At 43.5% G+C, this 19,142-nt stretch overlaps 2 protein-coding genes across 3 annotated transcripts in view; one reads left to right on the top strand and one right to left on the bottom strand.

Moving 5' to 3' along the window:
• lcor (ligand dependent nuclear receptor corepressor) overlaps nucleotides 1-8,735 on the bottom strand; it is a 27,547-nt gene extending 18,812 nt beyond the window's left edge. The window contains exon 1 of one of the 2 annotated variants that reach the window (XM_078413326.1): nucleotides 8,566-8,735. The gene's annotated coding sequence lies outside the window, so the exon portion shown is untranslated. Of the gene's footprint in view, nucleotides 1-8,028; nucleotides 8,100-8,565 lie in introns of those variants that run through there. The other variant, XM_078413327.1, reaches the window with a different exon arrangement.
• Nucleotides 8,119-19,142, top strand: exosc1 (exosome component 1). The gene is made up of 9 exons (XM_078413328.1): nucleotides 8,119-8,434; nucleotides 9,234-9,323; nucleotides 10,043-10,158; nucleotides 12,698-12,772; nucleotides 13,492-13,580; nucleotides 16,427-16,460; nucleotides 17,197-17,247; nucleotides 18,059-18,143; nucleotides 18,811-19,142. Exons 2-9 carry the CDS (start codon nucleotides 9,296-9,298, stop codon nucleotides 18,915-18,917), a joined length of 585 nt encoding a protein of 194 aa, XP_078269454.1. The 5' UTR covers nucleotides 8,119-8,434; nucleotides 9,234-9,295; the 3' UTR covers nucleotides 18,918-19,142.

Below are 19,142 nucleotides of genomic sequence, written 5' to 3'. Positions count from 1 at the left end.
AAACATTTCCAGCACTGGTAAAAAATTGTTTAAAAAATCCTGAGATTGCCATTTGATTTTTTTGGATGAAGTTGTTAGAAATAAAAGGTTTACCTTCAAATAGGTTGATATCTTTTACAAGTCTAGGTACAAACAGCCCTTCCAAAATGCTTTCAAACCCTTATGAAAAACAATTATGACATAACATTACAAACAGAATCGTCCAGGCAACAACCTGCAGGAGCTGAAATAGTAGGCGTTATTTTAGAAATATATATCTAACAACGTACCATAATATTCATTAGTCACCGAAATGTGATAAATAGCAGCGGTCAGTATATTTACAAACATAATAAATGTTGGAAATTTTTTAATGTTACCATTAATATTCAAAAACAGAATTCAGCAGGAAAATAACCACAAAATAATCATTGTTGAACCATAATTTCCTTCAGTACATTGTCATTAACTTCCAGGCAACTGAAACTTCCCAATCTTTGCAAATCACACATGTAATATCAGATTCAACATATTCCGAAATATCTCTCTACATTTATGCTAAATTAGATCACTGGCTATATTTTTGGGGAAGGAAGATTTGTCTGCTTATGCACTGGCTTTAACCAGGCTATTGCAAATGAACGATAAAGACAAAAACAAAGATTGAACAATGGACAATCTAAGGCTACTCAGTCATTCAATGAGATCATGTCTAACGATGGGTCTCATCCAACCACTATATCTTTGTAGCTTTCATAATAAAAACAACTTCAGCCTTGACTATGTTCCAAACTCCATTTAGTTAAAGAATTCAAACAAATTATATATTTTTTTCCTTTAAAAAAATCTTATCTCAGTCTAAAATGGGTCAATCTTTATCCTAAGACTATGCCTGTTTGTTTTTGACTCTCCACCGAGAAGAAAAAGCTGTTAAGTAACCACTCTAATAAACCCGCTCAGAATCTTGTATAGCTTAAATGAGCTTACCTTTCAACAATAAGACATATTTTTGTACTGCAAACGCATTGTAAAGAAGGCCAATGTCTTTCCAGATGCTTGCTGTACCTGCGGGTTTACTTTGTGCATCTCTTGAATCTACACCCGCTCCCTGCACAAAATTATTTACAGATTTCTCACCATTTACAAATTACTCAGCCTTTTTTAGTTTCCAACTAAAATACACAATGTCACATTAGTCTGGATGGGCAAGAAGGTCAGCATAGTGGGCTCGAGGGCCTATTCTATGCTGTACATCTCTATGATGACATTGTATTCCATCTGATCAGACTGATCTTCCCACCTAATCTTGAATTATCAGAACACTCTACTACCTTTCATTCTTTCTTTTCAACAGTTATTTATATAAATTCTGACTAAATAAGGGGCAATACTAATCCTCTGTGGCACCCTGATGTCAAACCAACCTGAAAATATCCTGCTACTTTCTACCCTTTTTGTGTACTGTCCTATATCTAATATGCCTCCCTTGACAATAGGTTACCGTCAATAACCTGGGCTTCTATTTTATGCAAAGCTCTTAGCAAATGGCTTTTGAAAAATCCATATTCTGTATCTGCTGGTTTTCGTTTTCTCTTGCCCGACAGGTTACATCTTCATAAGAATTAGTCCAGCCAGCAGCTAATCACCAATAGAACACTCCTGGTGCTGTGCAATTGAATTTATCAAAGTCCAGTATATTGCGAGAGATGCTAGGGTTGCTTAATTATTTAAAATGATGAAAACAGGAATTGTTATGTATCAACGTTTAATGACATACCAAATCATATACATAGTTATTCTGTACCTATATTTATTCCGTATTACACAACTGATCGTGATTTCCTGGTCACCTGACAGTTTATTATTGAACAAATTAGTTATGATTATTGATCCTTCCGTATCATATCATATCATATCATATATATACAGCCGGAAACAGGCCTTTTCGGCCCTCCAAGTCCGTGCCGCCCAGTGATCCCCGTACATTAACACTATCCTACACCCACTAGGGACAATTTTTACATTTACATTTACCCAGCCAATTAACCTACATACCTGTACGTCTTTGGAGTGTGGGAGGAAACCGAAGATCTACACATCACTTTTAATTTCAAAATATTAATCAAAATATTAAAATTTAATATTAATTAATATTAAATCAAAAACAATAATTCCACAAATTCCAATATTGTAATTCTTAAGTTCAAGTGACAGTTGTGAATGTGTGAACCTACAATCTTACTTAGTCCTCCTCTACATGATTAAAACCTTAAAAACCTGTTAAGTGACAAATTCAATTCACAACCAAGAAACTGGAATCATAACTGGAATCATAAGAGGAGGGCGTGGCTGCGTTCTGCAGCTGCGGCTCACCGGCAGTCTCTCTGTCTTTTTTTTGTTTTTTTGTCTATTGTCATCGTTAAATGTACGTTTTGTTCTATTTTTAACTGTTTATGTGGGGGTGGTGGGGGGGGTGGGGGAAACCTTTTTGCTAATCTCCTCCTCAACGGAGATGCGACCTTTACCGTGTCGTGTCTCCGTTCGCGTTACGGCCTAACACCGTGGAGTCGGTGGCCTCCAGCTGGGATCGACCTTGAAGACTCCGGTCGCAGGGCCTGGACTTACCATCTCGGAGGCTTCGGCCGTGGGCCCTGCAGACCGCAACATCGGGAGTTCGCAGGTCCCTGGCTGGCAACCGGCTTTCGGGAGCTCCAGCCGTAGCAGCTTCGACCGCCCCGGAGCGCGAGGTACGATTGACCCGCCCGCAGGCCCTTCATCGCCCTGCGTGGCCTGGCCGCGGCACTTTCCATCGCCCGGTGGGGGCTCAGGACTTTCATCGGCCTGCTCGGCTCGGCCCTGGGACTTTCCATCGCCCGGTGGGGGCTTCAAAAGTTGGGAGCCTCGATCGCCTCGTGGCGCCACGGGAGAAGAATGATGAGGAGATAATGACTTTTCTTTGCCTTCCATCACAGTGAGGGTGTGCCTGGAGCAATCATTGTGATGGTTGTTTGTGTTAAATTGTAATTGTGTGTCTTGTGTTCTTTATTGTCTACTGCCGGACCCTGACGTGAGAGGACGCTGGCGCTGTTTGTTCGCCGCTTCTCCGTCAGGATAGTTTGTCTGTTTGTTTTTAATGTTATGACTGTTTTTGTAAAGCGCTTTGAGCACCTGGTAAAGCGCTATATAAAATAAATGCTTATTATTATTATTATAATAATCAGTCAATTGAATCAAAAGTTGCAAGTTTTAAATTACTTTGTATTTTTCAAGAGGGTCACAATATGGCTCCTGGACAAGACAACACTCTCTAAACATATAGGTTTATCCATTAAGTGAGAAACAATCACCATGATATGCAAAAGTAATGCTCAAAAAGTTCACCAGCAGTTTGCTACAAAACAAGGCTGTCACAAAAATGTAGAAATCACAAAATGAATTGCATAAAAACATGTAATTTTCAAGATCAACTGCAGACAGCAGAGAAGGATAAATTGCATGGAAAAAGTGTCTAACATACAGTCCATGAATGGTGTCACAACACAGAGACAAAATGAAATTGAAGGGAAAAAAATGGTTTATTGATAGAAGACGGAGGGTTGTGGTATTCAGGACAGCATTCAGGCTGGAGGTTTATGACTAAAGGAGTTCCGCAGAGATTTGTGCTGCAACCTCTGCTGTTTGTGATGTATATAAATTACTTGGACCTAAATGTAGACTCGGTTACATAGATTTGATAGGGTTGGTCAGCAAGTTTACAGATAACACCAAGATTGCTGGGGTCGCAGACTCTGAGGAAGGCTGTCAAAGTATACAGTAGGAATATAGATCAGCAAATAAAATGGGTGAAGAGGCAGATGGAGTTTAATCCAGACAGGTGTGAGGTGTTGCACTTTGGGAGGTCGCGTGCAAGGGAAAAATGGCAGGACCCTTAACAGCATTGATATACTGAGGGATCTTGGAGTCCAAGTCCATAACACCCTGAAAGTGGTAAATCAAGTAGATAGAGCAGTAAATAAGGCATTTGGTACTCTTGTGTCTGTCTAAAAGTTGCTTCCCCCTGTGGCGACATGCTCCAGGTACTGTCCCCCTCTGTATCAAAACAAACCGTCTCCAAAGTCTTCACATTCTTCCGACAGCATGGCGACCAGAACTCCACCCAATACCTCAAATGAGGCCTAACCACAATGTTATACATCCACAACATGACTTCCCGACTTTCATACTCAATGCCCTGACTGAGGATAGACGCACCATACACTTTCTCTACTATATATTCACTTGTGTTGCCACTGTCAGAGAGCTATGGATTACCACACCCAGATCCCTCTATACTCCAATGTTACCAAGGGTCCTTCCTGCCATTTAGTGTATACTTTCCTCATACTGATAAATGGCACATCTCAAAGAATTTACATCTCCACATAAAATCAACTTAAATTATCACATGAGGACATGAAATTTACTTTCACATTGTTCATGGATTCTTACTCTTGGAAGAGACTTGTGTATCCACCTCTCAGTAGTCTCTTCTAATGGTGGGCATTGCAGGTCTCCTGGCCACTACCTCATCCCACCACCACAACGTCTATTCCCTCAATCTCACCAGCCAGGTGAACAAGACTTCCTTTCTGGCATGGAACTTGATTTGACACCAAAAATATGTGCAATCCAATTCCTCAGCAATTATTTTTGTTTCACCTCTTCTTGCAACCCCCCCCCCCCCCCCCTCTTGATCTTTATTGAACAAAACAGTATTAATTGAAGGTTAGTGATAAGAAAGGATTCATATTGGTTGTGAAATTCAAGAAGGTTCCCCCATGACTGGGCAATATAGATCACATATCTATATATCAAAAAAAGACACAGTGCTGGAATAACTCAGGCAGTGTCCCTGTAGAACATGGACAGGTGACGTTTCAGGTCAGGACCCTTCTTCAGACTCTTGTACGTTTCAAACTTTTGCAAACTAGCATCTGCAGTTCCTAGTTTCTACTTTAATCTATATATCAAAACATTTATATCCAATCTCCATCACATCTGTACAATAAAGCTCTGATAATCCGATATCCTGAGGACTTTGGTGGTGTTCAATTATACCAGTGCTCTATATCACTGGATGTTACACCTATTGATATCATTTTTTATACCCGATATTGTACAAAAATTTATTATACAATAAAAAAATCCTCTGAGTTTAAAGGAGGCTGAAAAATACACAAACAATCTGGGTCACGGCTACAAACCTACCCGAGTATTCAGGACCCCAATTTCAGCATCAGCTGCACAATTGGTCCACAGTCAGTCTTCTCTCCCTGACTGCACTCTGGACCCACAGATCTCACTCCGAGCCACATCCAGAATTGTCACCATTTACAAACAATTAGATGCTGGATGATTGGTACCTTTACGAAAGGTACTTTCTTTAATCAGAGCACTTTGGCTAACTAATTGATGGGGGCTTCAAATACATTCATGGAGAACAAATGTGTAAATCTGTAATGCTAAGAGTTATGATAACATATAATGGTCAAACCCAGAATGTCCGAGCTTTAATTCCTAGACTATATCAGACAAATGACATATAACAAATGCTCGTGTTCGGAAAGTAATTAATACCCAAGGTAGACACAAAATGCTGGAGTAACTCAGCGGGACAGGCAGGAGAGAAGGAATGGGTGACATTTCGGGTCAAGACCCTTCTTCAGACTTAATACCCAAGGGTTGACTCCTTTCACTGTTCAGAAACTTCTGATACAATGTGTTAATAGTTGGATATAATGCAAAGGTAGTTCAGCTATTATAAACTATATGACTGAATATCTATTTACATTCATAGGGTATTCTCGTACATGAAGCGTGATTTTTTTTTTAGGCACTGGACAATATATTTAGCAGCTCTTCTGGATTAAAATCATCACAACAGCCAGCACCTTCAGGGGAAAGAGGCAATAATAGGAAGAAAATGGATGTTGCGTACACCATAAGCCAACATTCATACTTGAAGCTTGATTGAAAGGTAAAACTTGGTCAAATTAACAATTTACAATGAAAATAACGATTCTGCAAAAGTTGCAGAAATTGTACTGAAAATATCAATGATTCTGCAAAAGATCAATACCAAACCACAATTATTCCTACTCTGTCAACTCGTGTAGTTTTAATAATAAAATTAATATTACCTGTGAGCAAAACACTCAGTGATTTAGTTACATGACAAACACGTTATTTTAAATTAAATTATCTTCAATAGCCAATCTGATGATAGTCTAGTGATAAAAAAAAATAACATTTTCAAAATATCACACAGAAAGAAAATATGCAGAATAAAAATAATCAAGCTAGTTTTATAGAAACATAGGAAAAGAGCAGGAGGTGGCTATTTGAGTCTGCTCCACCATTCAACGTGATCATGCTAATCATCCACCTCAATGTCATGTCCCGCGCACTCCAACTACCCATTGATGCCTTTTGTCTAGACTTCACTTAACTCATTAAATATATTCAATGACTTGGCCTCTATTGCTCTCTGTGTTTGCCAAATCCAAGGTTGCCATATCCGAGGTGAAGAAATTTCTCTTCCTCACACTTCTAAATGTCTTATCTCATAACCTGACATTGTGACCCCTCTCAGTGCAGAGACTTGAGCCAAAAGGAAATAACTTCCTCACATCCAGTCTGTCTAGTCCTGTCAGAAAGTTACACATTTCAATTAAAATCCTGTCAGAAAGTTTTAAGTTTCAATTAAATCTCATCTCATTCTTCCAAATGTAGTGAGCACATATTTGGTTGACCTAATCTCTCTTCATAAGACAGTCCATCCCAGCAATCAATCCAGTTCAGTTATCTTTCAGTTTCACTCGATTGATCTACATTTATCTACAGCAAGTTTTTTTAGAAAAGGCGACAATATACAAAGTGTAGTCTCACTAAGACCCGGCATTCCTTCATCTGAATCATCCAAAGAGTAATTTGCCTTCTTAAATGCTCATTACACCTCTCAATTTGCTTTCAGTAATTGGAGTAACTGAAAATCCAAATCTCTTTGTACACCATTGCTTCCCCATTCAACTGTATTTAAATAATATGATTTGTTTACATTTAAGTGCATTGTATTGCATCCGCCAATTCATTCAAACTGCTTAAGTTGTCTTGAAGCCTCTCTATTTTCTCCTCGCAATTCAGTAATTCAGCAAACTTTGAACAATTATGTTTTGTGCCTTCATCCAAATTATTGATATATGTTTTTTTAATCTATTCTCCTAATTATACCCTCAAAGGGTTCCAACAGGATTGTCAAATATGAATTCCATTCCAGAATCCAAGTTAACCTTGTCTTATACTGTTGATATTTACTAAGTGTGCTGGTATCTCAATCTTTACAATATCCTCTAGCATTTTTCCCACAATTGAAATTTCTAGTTTTCTTTCTCCCTCGGTCCAAACATAATGTATCCAAAAAAAAGGAAAAAGACATGAAAGATACCTAATTGACATTAGATACATCAGAAAGTACTGAAGAAACTCAGTGGGCCAGGCAGCATCTGTGCAGGGAATGGACAGGTGATGTTTCGGGTCAGGATCTTTCTTCACACATGTCGTCAATCCACTTCCTCCACAGATGCTGCTTGATCCGCTGAATTCCTCCAGAACTTTGTGTTTTGCTCAAGATCGCAGCGTCTGCGGTTTCTTCTATCTCCGTTAGATACATCAGCCTCTTTTCTCCCTTACAGATTTACACAGTTCATTAAATTTATAAAAGAGGAATATGAATGATTATCAATAGCTTTCGTTCATCAACCCACCTCCCAATAATATTTCGTAGTTCATTAGATATCTTGCACAATATGAAACAAGATTTATAGTGAACAAAACGTGGGTACGGTCAGAAATCGTATGAAACTCTTTTCACAACCACCTCGCCAAAACATAACTGTTAGTACAAGGGTAACAGAGTGCAACCGCAGAAATGATTATGGCAAACAGCCATCACGGAAATCACTTCCAGGTTAAAATGCGAGCAACCTTAAATGTGGCACAATACCATCACACCTCTTTGCATGTTGTTGTGCTCCATCTGATATCCGCAGCAGTTTCCACAAGACAAGTCCATTTCCTTTCAGAGAGCAGGCTGCAGCAGCAAGAGAAACAACCAACAACGCCGAAGGCTACGAATAAAGTGTCAAAACCACCGGGCAAAAGGGAAAGAAAGGAAGGAAGGTGGTGATGGTGATGATGATGATTGAGAGAGAGTGTGTGTGTGAGATGGGGAGGGGAGGAGCGACAGAGACTGGGACCGGACTACAACTCCTGTGATGCTCGGCGGCCGGGAGGACTCTCCGCTCCGTGTGGGGTTTGTTTCAAAATTTGAGACGCTTAACGGTGGAAAGAAAAGTAAACGGTTTTAACGGCCGGCCGGCCGGCCGTGGTTGAAGAGGAAAATGTAGGCGGCACCGAGGTAAAACCGTGCGTGAACGAGTGCAGGAGGAGGGAGTGCTTTGATGTTAAAGCGTGAGGTGAAGTTGTCAAGTGGGAAGGCTGTCAGGCTGGCGCTTTAAATGCGAGGCGAGGAGATTAACGACGCCTTACCTACAACTCCGCGCCTGCAAGTGCCACCTTTTTCCCGCTGGGTGCCGTTGAGAGTCACGACTGGCCATTTTCTGAGGGGGTTGTTGGGGGGGAAGAGTCGCTCCTTCCCCCGGGCGGCTGTCAGCGAGTGACTCGGGGCACCCCGCCGCCTCCATCGGTCCGACCCGTCGTCAACAACAGCGACGCGGCGCGCAGGGAGGAGGGAGGGAGGCCCCCGCGTTGCGTGCGCGTGAGCGTGCGCGTTCACGTCCCCTTGCGCCAGGTGCCGGAGCGCCCGCGCGCGCGAGCGAGACGGACACGCGTTAAGTGCGCCCCCCCCACGCCCGCCGCGCCGCGCGCTGACGTACTCGTCAACGCGCTAGTCGGCGTCCCAAAAGCGGCACAGCAACAATAATGAATGAATGGATGAATGATACTTTGTTTATCTACTTCAAGTATCATTTATTCAATCACAGCGGGTCAGGCAGCATCTCTGGAGGAGGGAGATGCTCACCATTTATTTTCTCTTGCACCACTTCCCTTGTACTCGTGAATGTATGATCTGCTTAGATTGCACACAAAATGAAGACGTTCACTGACAGTGTCCGCGGCCTGCACCACCCCGCGCCGCCAGTGGGGGCGCCGTCCCCTGCCCGCCCACAGCCAATCCGCTATCTCCTTGCCCGCAGAGTGGCCATGGGCCTCGGCCAATCGCGGCGCAGCACCCGGGGGAAAGCTCCGCGAAGCCACGATGGCGCCCATGAAGTTCTGTATCCCAGGTGAACGTGAGGCCGGAACATCAGTGGCAGGAGAGAGGAGAGAGGGAAAAGGATGAGGAAGAGGGAAAGGATGAGGAAGAGGGAAAGGATGAGGGGGAGGGGAGAGAGAGGGGTGGAAGGGGAGAGAAAGAGAAAGAAAGGGGGAGGGGTGGAAGGGGATGGTGGGGGAGAGAGGCAGGGGAGGGGAAAAGAGGCAGGGGAGAAGGAGACCCTGATCCTGTCCTCTGACCCTAATCCTGTCCTCTGACCCTAATCCTGTCCTCTGACCCAACTTGCCCATACCGACCAAGATGTCCCATCTACGCTAATCCCTCTATCCATGTACCTGTTCAAAATGTATTTAAAGTGCTGTGAGAGTATCCTGCTTCAGCTACCTCCTCTAGCAGCTCGTTCCATATACCCATTGAAAAAGTTAACCCTTGGGTTCCCATTAAATTTTTCCCCTCTCACTTAAAACCTTTGTCCTCTGGGTCTTCATTCCCCTACCCTGGGGAAAAAGACTCATCCTATCTGTTCGCCTCGTGATTTTATGCACCTTGGTAAGATCTTTATACACCTCTAAACGATGCCTTGGATAACATAACTCATTGTACTTCAAACTGCTTAACTTATTGGAATTGTTGAGGTGCTTTAGGATTCCTGCATTCATGAAGGGTGTAGATAAATACATGTCTTTTTATGTATCAACATATCTAATCTGATGCATTGCATGCCTACAGGAGAGAGACTGTGTAGCATAGAAGACAGCACTCCTGGTGATGGCACATACTCAAGGCACGGATACATTTTTGCATCTTTAGCTGGATATGTGCTGAAGAGAAATGACAATGGAATGGTAAGTTTAGTTTAGAGATACAGCATGGAAATAGGCCCTTCGTTCCACTGAGTCCATGCTGACCATCGATCACCCATTCATACTAGTTCTATGTTATCCCACTTTCTCATCCACTCCCTTCACACATGGGGTAATTTACAGAGGGTCGATTAAGCTATGAACCTTTGGAATGTGGGAGGAACCCAGAGCGCCCAGAGGAAACCCACGTTGGGAAACATAAAATTCTTAAAGGATTGTACAGGCTAGACGCAGGAATAATGTTCCTGATGTTGGAGGAGTCCAGAACCAGGGGTCACAGTTTAATAATAAGGGGGAGGCCATTTAGGACTGAGGTGAGGAAAATCATTTTCACCCAGAGAGTTGAGAATCTGGAATTCTCTGCCACAGAAGGCTGTGGCGGCCAGTTCACTGGATGTTTTCAAGAGAGAGTTAGATTTAGCTCTTAGGGCTAAAGGAATCAAGGGATATGGGGGAAAAAGCAGGAATGGGATACTGATTTTAGATGATCAGCAATGATCATATTGAATGGCGGTGCTGGCTCAAAGAGCCGAATGACCTACTCCTGCACCTATTTTTCTATGTTTCCTATGTTCTAACCCCATTCTCCTGCCTTCTCCCCATTTCTCCTGACACCCATACCAATCAAGTATCTAAATCGCTGCCTTAAAAAACCTAATGATTTGGCCTCCACACGGTCTGTGGCAATGAATTCAAATATTCACCACCCTCTGACTAAAGAAATTCATCGTCACCTCCATTCTGAAGGTACATCCTTTTATTCTGATTATTACGATTTATTCTTATTTCATCCTTCTATTTTTCTATGTTGTCACAGAGAGAAGGTGCAAAATCTGCACAGACAGTACCTGAGGTCAGGATGGAACCTGGGTCTCCAGCACTGTGAGGCAGCAGCTCGTCCAGCTGCGCCACTGTGCTATAAGTGAGGCAAGGATCATTGACACAGGCTCCGTTTGGGTGCTTCCTTTCCCGCTCAGTCATCAAATCTTTGCATCTGAACATCTCCAAGCGGTGAATCTTTGGGGAAGAGGAGTTTGTTCACGGTTCAAATCCCAGCAGAGCAAGGCATTTGGAATTTACGAATCAAATAGTAGTCTTACGATCCAATAGGAATTTACGAGATTGTCACAATAACAACTGGTTTATTAACGTTGGGAAGAAAATCTTCAATCTTTACCCAGTTGGACTTGTATGTGGACACAAGGAACTGCAGATGCTGGTTAACAGAAAAAATATACTAAGTGCTGGAGTAACTTAGCAGGTCAGGTGGCATCTCTGGAAAACATGGATAGATGATGTTTCAGATCGGGACAGGTCTTTTTTATTTGGCTTGTGGGTGATTGGCTCTCAATTGCCTCCCCAGTTTAGTTTATTGTCACATATACCAAGGTACAGTGAAAAGCTTTTGTTGCATGCTATCTAGTCAGCGTAATGACTATATATGATTATAATTATGCCGTCCACCGTGTGCAAATACAGAATAAAAGGAATAACTTATAGTGCACGATAACGTTCGATTAAAGAGTCTGAGGGTCTCCTGTTCAGAGGCAATTAGGCATGTGCCATAAATGCTGGCATCATATGAAAGGATAGATAGAAAAATAATCTGCCAGGAGTCAGGAAAGATGCACAATACACCCTAGCCAAGCTTTCATGATTCATCCATTGTAGACTGACTGAATATCCTTCCAAATCTTGTGCTAGGCGTGACAATTTCTTCCCACTGTGTGTATCAGACCAAAGAAAGCTCTCTTGCACCTCCTGGAGGCCAGTTTAATTCTAGCTTGTACACAAAAAGACACAAAGTACTGGAGTAACTGAGCGGGTCAGGCAGCTTCTCTGGAGAACATGGACAGGTGACGTTTCGGGTTGAGACCCTTCTTAGGACTGACATCTCCAGAGATGCTGCCTGACCTGCTGAGTTACTCCAGCACTTTGTCCTTTTTTGTATTAACCAACATCTGCAGTTCTTTCTTTCTACTTCTTAAATCTAGATTGGTTGGGATTGAATGCAGCAGGAAACTTGTTTACCCACGGTGGTCAGGATATGAAAGTTATTACCAAAGATTAGGTGAAGTGGGAAATGGGAATCTGAATAAACAAGTGGGGGAGAAAGGATGGGAAGCATATCTATATATAACCACTAAATTCTGGAGTAACTCAGTGGGCTAGTCAGCATCTCTGGAGAAAAGGAATAGGTGACGTTTTGGATCGAGAACATTCTCCAAACAAAGAATAATCAGTGGCGCAGCGTCTGAAGAAGGGTCTCGATCCAAAAGTCTGAACAAGGGTCTCAATCCGAAACTTTGCCTATTCCTTTTCTCCTGAAACGCTGCCTGACCCTCTGAGTAACTCCATCATTTTGTGTCTATCTACCTTTGGTGTCTCTCTACCTTTGGTGTAAACCAGCATCTGCAGTTCCTTCCTACACACCTAGATACGACTAACTGGACACAAGCCAAATGACCCTGTGCTGTAAACTTGATGCAGTTCTGCTCTAATTGGAGGTTGGTATTTGCAGGTGCCAGTTATATCCGTGGTTCGAGATACAGAGCCCAAACTCCTGCCAGAAGTCGGCGTTGTTGTAACGTGCAAGGTAAGACCTTTTCACATCTTCCCTTTACAGCTCATGTCAGAGCTGCTGTTTTATTGTCTGATTCGTTTAGTTTAGAGATACAGCAGGGAAACACGCCATGCGGCCCACTGAGTCCATGCCACCCGTACACTAGTTCTATCCTACACACTCGGGGCAATTTACAGAAGCCAATTAGCCTAAATAACCCAAACCAATCTGATCAGTCTGAAGAAAGGTCCTGACGTGAAACGTTATCTGTCCATTTCACTCCACCAATGCTGCCTGACCCGTTCAGTTTCAAAAGCCTTTTGGGTTTAAAAAAAAAAATCCAAACCAGCGCTTAGTCTATTGTTTTTAATGATATGGTATGGAAACAGGTCCTTTGGCCCACTGAATCCACGTCGACCAGTGATCACCGTGTACATTAGCACTATCCTACACACTAGGGACAATTTACAATTTACCAAAGTCAATTAACACACAAACCTGTACGTCTATGAAGTGTGGGAGGAAATCGTAGCACCCGAAGAAAACCCAGACAGTCACAGGGAGTACAGACAGCACCCGTAGTTAGGATGGAACCCGGGTATCTGGGTGCTGTGAGGCAGCAACTCTACCGCCGCACCACTGATTATTATTATTGATTTGATAGTTGTGATCAATGAACCATTGCAAAACCCTGCCGAGCATTTTTTATTATAAAGGTTAACAGATTTTTATTCTTTCATTTTTATTGTCAGGTTACGAGTATTAACCCTCGATTTGCTAAAGTTCACATTATATACGTACGATCTACTCCACTCAAAGGGGCTTTTAGAGGAACCATCAGGTAATGTTGTGGATGTGCAGTCCACCTGTTCCGGCTGGGTGAATATAAATTGATGTGATTTATCTATAAATATGTTTTACATTTCCTCACAGAACACAGGCACTTTTACTGCCTTTAAATTGCCCATGGAAAGCTTGCAGATCGCAACCCCAAAATTGTTAATACGTAATGAAATTAATTGTCACAGAATTTGTGTGTGGAAGGGGGGGGAAGGGGGGGGAAAGAGGTGAAGAAGTCATAGTCATAGAATGTTGGCACAGGCTCTTCACCCCAACTTGCCCATGCTGACTCAACATGCTGGGTCTCGACCCAAAACGTCACCCATTCCTTCTCTCCAGTGATGCTGCCAGTCCTGCTGAGTTACACCAGCATTTTATGTCTATCTTCGGTGTAAACCAGTATCTGCTGTTCCTTCCTACATATATCATATGCCCCATCTACATTAGTCCCATCAGCCTGTGCTTGTCCCATACCCCTCTAAACCTATCCTATCCATGTACCTGACCAAATGACTCTTAAACGTTAAGATAAATAAGTCAACCCAAAATGTATTTCTTTTTAAGACGCGTATCTTGAGAAATGTGCAGATGACCAGCTTTGCGTTATGGAAAATGGGTGATAGAGCCCACTTTCCAGATGTGTAACCTTGTCCACTGCCCTGTTACGGTATTCCCTGTATTTAAACTCTTGACTTCTGACTCTTGAGCTTCTATGTGTTTTGCACAGAGTTCCGACACTAGCCACGTGTCCACAGTATATCCACATTTCACATGCTGAACCAACATATTCCCTTCACAACCCTTTCAGTTGTAATAACCTGCTCGGTGCCCAGAGGCACAGCACTTATCGTTCTGCAGTCAAATCCACAATCCTCTGCCCTTCCCACCACTCATCCAACTCCGTAAGTTCTGCAGGTAGACGCAAAGTGCTGGAGTAACTCAGCAGGTCAGGTAGCATCTCTGGAGAAAAGGAATAGGTGACGTTTCAGGTCGAGACCCTTCTTCAGTCTCCGTAAGTTCTGGGTTTGGTCTGTAAGCCAGTTCCCATCTGGAGCAGCTGTAGAGGATGCATGACAACAGAGTTGGGCACCATTTTGCAATCGTTCCTCACTGTTATGCTTTTATTCCTGCACACAATATTTATGTCTCCGGTGCCCTCCCACGTCAATACACTATGTCATGAAGAAATGAAATAGGAATGCCACGGGAATTTCTCTAGATTAGTAGTGGCAGTCGGCCAACATTCCTGCTCCAGACCATATATTTCCCCACAGGAAGAGGGAATGGGCGTCAGGAAAGATGGTGTCAGGTTATAAAGACACAAGATACTTCAGATGCTGGAATCTGGAACAGAAAGGCAGCGCACCTGGTGGTGCTGCTGCCTTGCAGTGGCATAGACCCGGGTTCGATCCTGACCTCAGGTGCTGTCTGTGTGGAGTTTGCACGTTCTCCCTGTGACTGAGTGGCTTTCCTTCCAGTTCTCCGGTTTCCTCCCACATCCCAAAGACGTGTGTGTTTTTTTATATTAATTGGCTGCTGTAAATTCCCCCTAATGTGCAGGAAGTGGATGGGAAAGTGGGATAACATTGAACCAGTGTGAATGGGTGACGGTTAGCATGGAGTCGGGTGGGCTGAAGGGCCTGTTATCGTGCTATATCTCTAAAACCTAAACACTGGAAAATCTCAGCAGATCAGTCAGCATCTGTGGAGGCAAAAGATGTGAGTCAACATTTTGGGCGAAGAACTTTTAGGTTTAGTTTATTATTGTCATGTGTACCAAGATACAGTGAAAAGCTTTTTTTATTGCGTGATATCCAGTCAGCGGAAAGACTGTGCATGATTACAATCAAGCCATCAATAGTTTACAGATACAGGATACAGATAACATTTAGTGCAAGAAGGTACCGATGCACAGTCTTGATCCTGAATGTCAGCTCACACCTTTTTCCCATCACAGACTCTGATTGACCTGCTGAGATCTTAGTGCTTTGTTTTTTTGTGTCGGGTTATGCCAGGGTGTGTAAACTGTTCCAATGTTTGCATGACTTGGGCAGATGCTCGACAAGACCTGGTAGGTTTGGACCAGGAGCATCAAAGGGAGAAGGCAATTGAACTGAGTCACGGCCTGCTCAATGTGCTCACGACCCACATTCATGGCTTGCTTCATAGAATCCACAATATTCCCTAAACCCAACATTTAAAAAAAAAATAGCTTGATTTATTGTCACGTGTGCCAGATACAAGGATTAAGAGAATAACATTTATTGCAAGATGATGTCCAGTAAAGTCCGATTAAAGATAGTCCAAGGGTCTCCAATGAGGTAGATAGTACCTCCGGAACGCTCTCTAGCTGGTGATAGGATGGTTCAGTTGCCTGATAACAGCTGGGAAGGAACTGTCCCTGAATCTAGAGTTGTGCATTTTCACACTTCTGTACCTCTTGCCTGATGGGAAAGGGGAGAAGAGGGAGTGACCAGGGTAAGACTGGTCCTTGATTGTGCTGGTGGCCTTGCCGAGACAGCGTGAGGTGTAGATGAGTCCATTTGGCTGAATTTTGAAAGAACTGTAAAAACCTCACCAAGTGAAACATGTGGCACTACTTTAATGCATAAATGACACAAAATGAAACGTTAACGATTCAGTGACAGGATTATTAGTTTATTGAGTTTTGTTGTTGTTGTTATGTTATCTGTGTGTATTGTGCTTACAGACCTGTTATGTTGCTGCAAGTAAGAATTTCATTGGTCCATTGTTGGCACATTTGACAATTAAACACCCTTGACAGGGCAGCATTTATTGGGAATGCAGACTCGGGCAGGTATTATAACGTTACATTATTTTCCACAGGAGGGAAGATATCCGAGCAACAGAAAAGGACAAGGTACAAACCTTCCCTCTCCATGCCAGTGCAGTTCTCCAACCCCTGCACAAAAATCGATTGACTTAAATGATAGAAAATTTATGAAAACGTAAGATGAACAGCAAAACTGCAGACGTTGGAAATTTGAAATAAAACCAGAAAATGCAGGACACTCAGCAGGTCAGGCAGCATCTGTTGAGAGAGAAGCAGCGTTAACGTTTCCGATCACCCTTATCAGACAATGCAGTGCAATGCGGCGCAGTGGTAGGGTTGCTGCCTCACAGCGCCAGACACCTGGGTTCGATCCTGACCTCCCTTGAGTTCCACTAGCAGTCTGCTTTTTGCTCAATTCATAGTCATACCTCACGGAAGCGGGCCCTGGAAAAGAGATGTGGGAGCGGGACAAAACCTAGCAAGTGAGCATCGCTATTTATCTCATCTGTTGTTTGAAGAGCCTGCTGCAAACAAATTACTTGGCATCTTTTTCCAAATAAACATTTGGAACAGGTTTGGAGGGTTATGCGCCAAATGCAGGCAGGTGGGATTAACGTGGAAGGGACATGTTGGTCGATGTGGGCAAGTTGGGCCGAAGGGCCTGTTTCCATGCTGTATGGCTCTGTTACAACATAAAGCTCCCCAAGTGCTTGTGCATCAATGCTGGTTTATGTAATGTGAGCTCCATGGGATGTCGTACGGATATGAAACTTATTACTGTGGCCAGATCACTGAAATATATTTTGGTCCTTCTCTCCTGCAGATCGAGGTCTACAAATGCTTCAGACCCGGCGACATTGTTTTAGCAAAAGTGGTATCCTTTACGGTTTAAATCTCATCATTCGCATTTTCTTGGAAGCTCGTGTTCAGGAACAGTCCTTCTAAAATGAACCATTGATATATGGATATTCCTACACACTAAGGTCAATTCCCAGAGCCCAATTAACCTAAAAACCTGCACGTCTTTGGGCTGCACTCTACCTGGGGACACGTGACAATAATAAACTAAACTGAAATTATGAGAGGCGTGGATAGGGTAGACAGTGAGAACTTTCTCCCAGGGTTGAAATGTTGAGGATAGTAGGGCGTGGCTTAAAGGTCAGAGGAGCCAAGTTTAAAGTTGTGCAGGGCAAGTTTTGTTTTTACACAAAGGATGGCGGGTACCTGGAATGCAATGACAGGTTGGTGGTGGAGACAGATACGACAATGGCATGTAAGAGGCTTTTAGATAGGCCCATGGATATGGAGGAATATCGATCAGTGCAGGCAGATGACATTAGTTTAACTTGATAATCTGTTTGGCACAGACATTGTGGGCTGAAGGGCCTGCTCCTGTGCTATACTGTACCATGACATGTAGTAGGAACAGGAGTGGGCCATTCTGCCCCTTGAGCCCGGTCTGTCATTTAATGGGATCACAAATGATACGATATTCCACATGTCCTTCTCTTTCCCCATCAGCCTGAAATACACTCAAGGACTTCTCACCACAGATTGCTGTCAGGGGCCAAGTCCCAAAGCTATTCAACCCTTGGAGATTTTGTTTTTCATCTCCGTCTCAATCTTGTACTGCAAACTTGTGTTGTTAATGCTCTTCTAATGTTATCCTTCACACTCGTTCCCAGATCTCTCTGGGTGATGCTCAGTCTAACTACCTGCTGACGACAGCGGAGAATGAACTAGGTGTGGTTGTCGCGCACAGCGAGGCAGGTAAGGTCCTGCTGCTCTCTCGCCTTGAATGTTTCCAGTGCTGAAGTCCAACAAATCGCCTGGGGTGGCACAGGGGTAGAGCTGCTGCCTGCCAGTGCCAGAGACCCGGGTCGGATCCTGACTATGGGTGTTGTGTGTACTGAGTTTGTACATTCTCCCTGTGACCACGTGGGCCTAATTGTAGGAGATTACGTGGGAGAGGGTGGTGAAATGGTGATTCGCCAGAGTGTTGCCAGGGATTAAGTGCTTCGGCTATGAGCAGAGACTAGATTTGGATGGATCGGTTGGGTTTGCTTTCCTTAGGATGGAGGAGGCCGATGGGGGGGGGCTGATTAAAATATACAAAGCTGTGTGGGGCCTAGATACGGTAGACAGCAGAAAACTAGAGCTAAAGTTAACAGGTAAGTGGGTTGGAATGGATCTGAGGAATATTTCCGTCTCAGGGAACGGTTGGAATCTGGAAGGTGTCTGAAGGCGCAGTGTCTTTGGAAACGGTCTCAAGGGGCCTACTCCGTCCTCAGGAGGTTTAGATGGATATATGAGCTAAATATGGGCAAATGGGACTCGCTCAGATGGGGCATCTCGGTCAGCATGGACGAGTCGGGCTGAAGAGCCTGTTTCCGCGCTGTGCGTCTCTGCTTTAGGATGTCGCGCTGTCTTCTCCCAGGTGCCCAGATGGTCCCCGTCAGCTGGTGTGAGATGCAGTGTCCAAAGTCGCACGGGAAAGAGTTCCGCAAAGTGGCTCGAGTGCAGCCAGAGTTCCTCCACACCTGAGAGCCGTCACTACCGAGGGGCCTGTCCATGGATCCAGCTCGCATTCACGCTGCCTCACAAAACATGAGGCTCCCGGGGCCAGAGCTACGAACTGCAGAACCAGCTCCGTCGGCAGATGATGCCAGGACTAATATCTTTTATTCTTCTGTACAGCACAGTCTCAAGGTACTGGGTACAGTTACAGTTCTACGTTTTAAATTGAAATAAATAATTATTTTTCTTTAA

Source organism: Rhinoraja longicauda, chromosome 16 (genome assembly GCF_053455715.1).
Source record: "Rhinoraja longicauda isolate Sanriku21f chromosome 16, sRhiLon1.1, whole genome shotgun sequence".
Lineage (NCBI taxonomy): Eukaryota > Metazoa > Chordata > Chondrichthyes > Rajiformes > Arhynchobatidae > Rhinoraja > Rhinoraja longicauda.
Note: the sequence above shows the minus strand (reverse complement) of the source record. Positions and strands in the feature narration are given on the sequence as shown.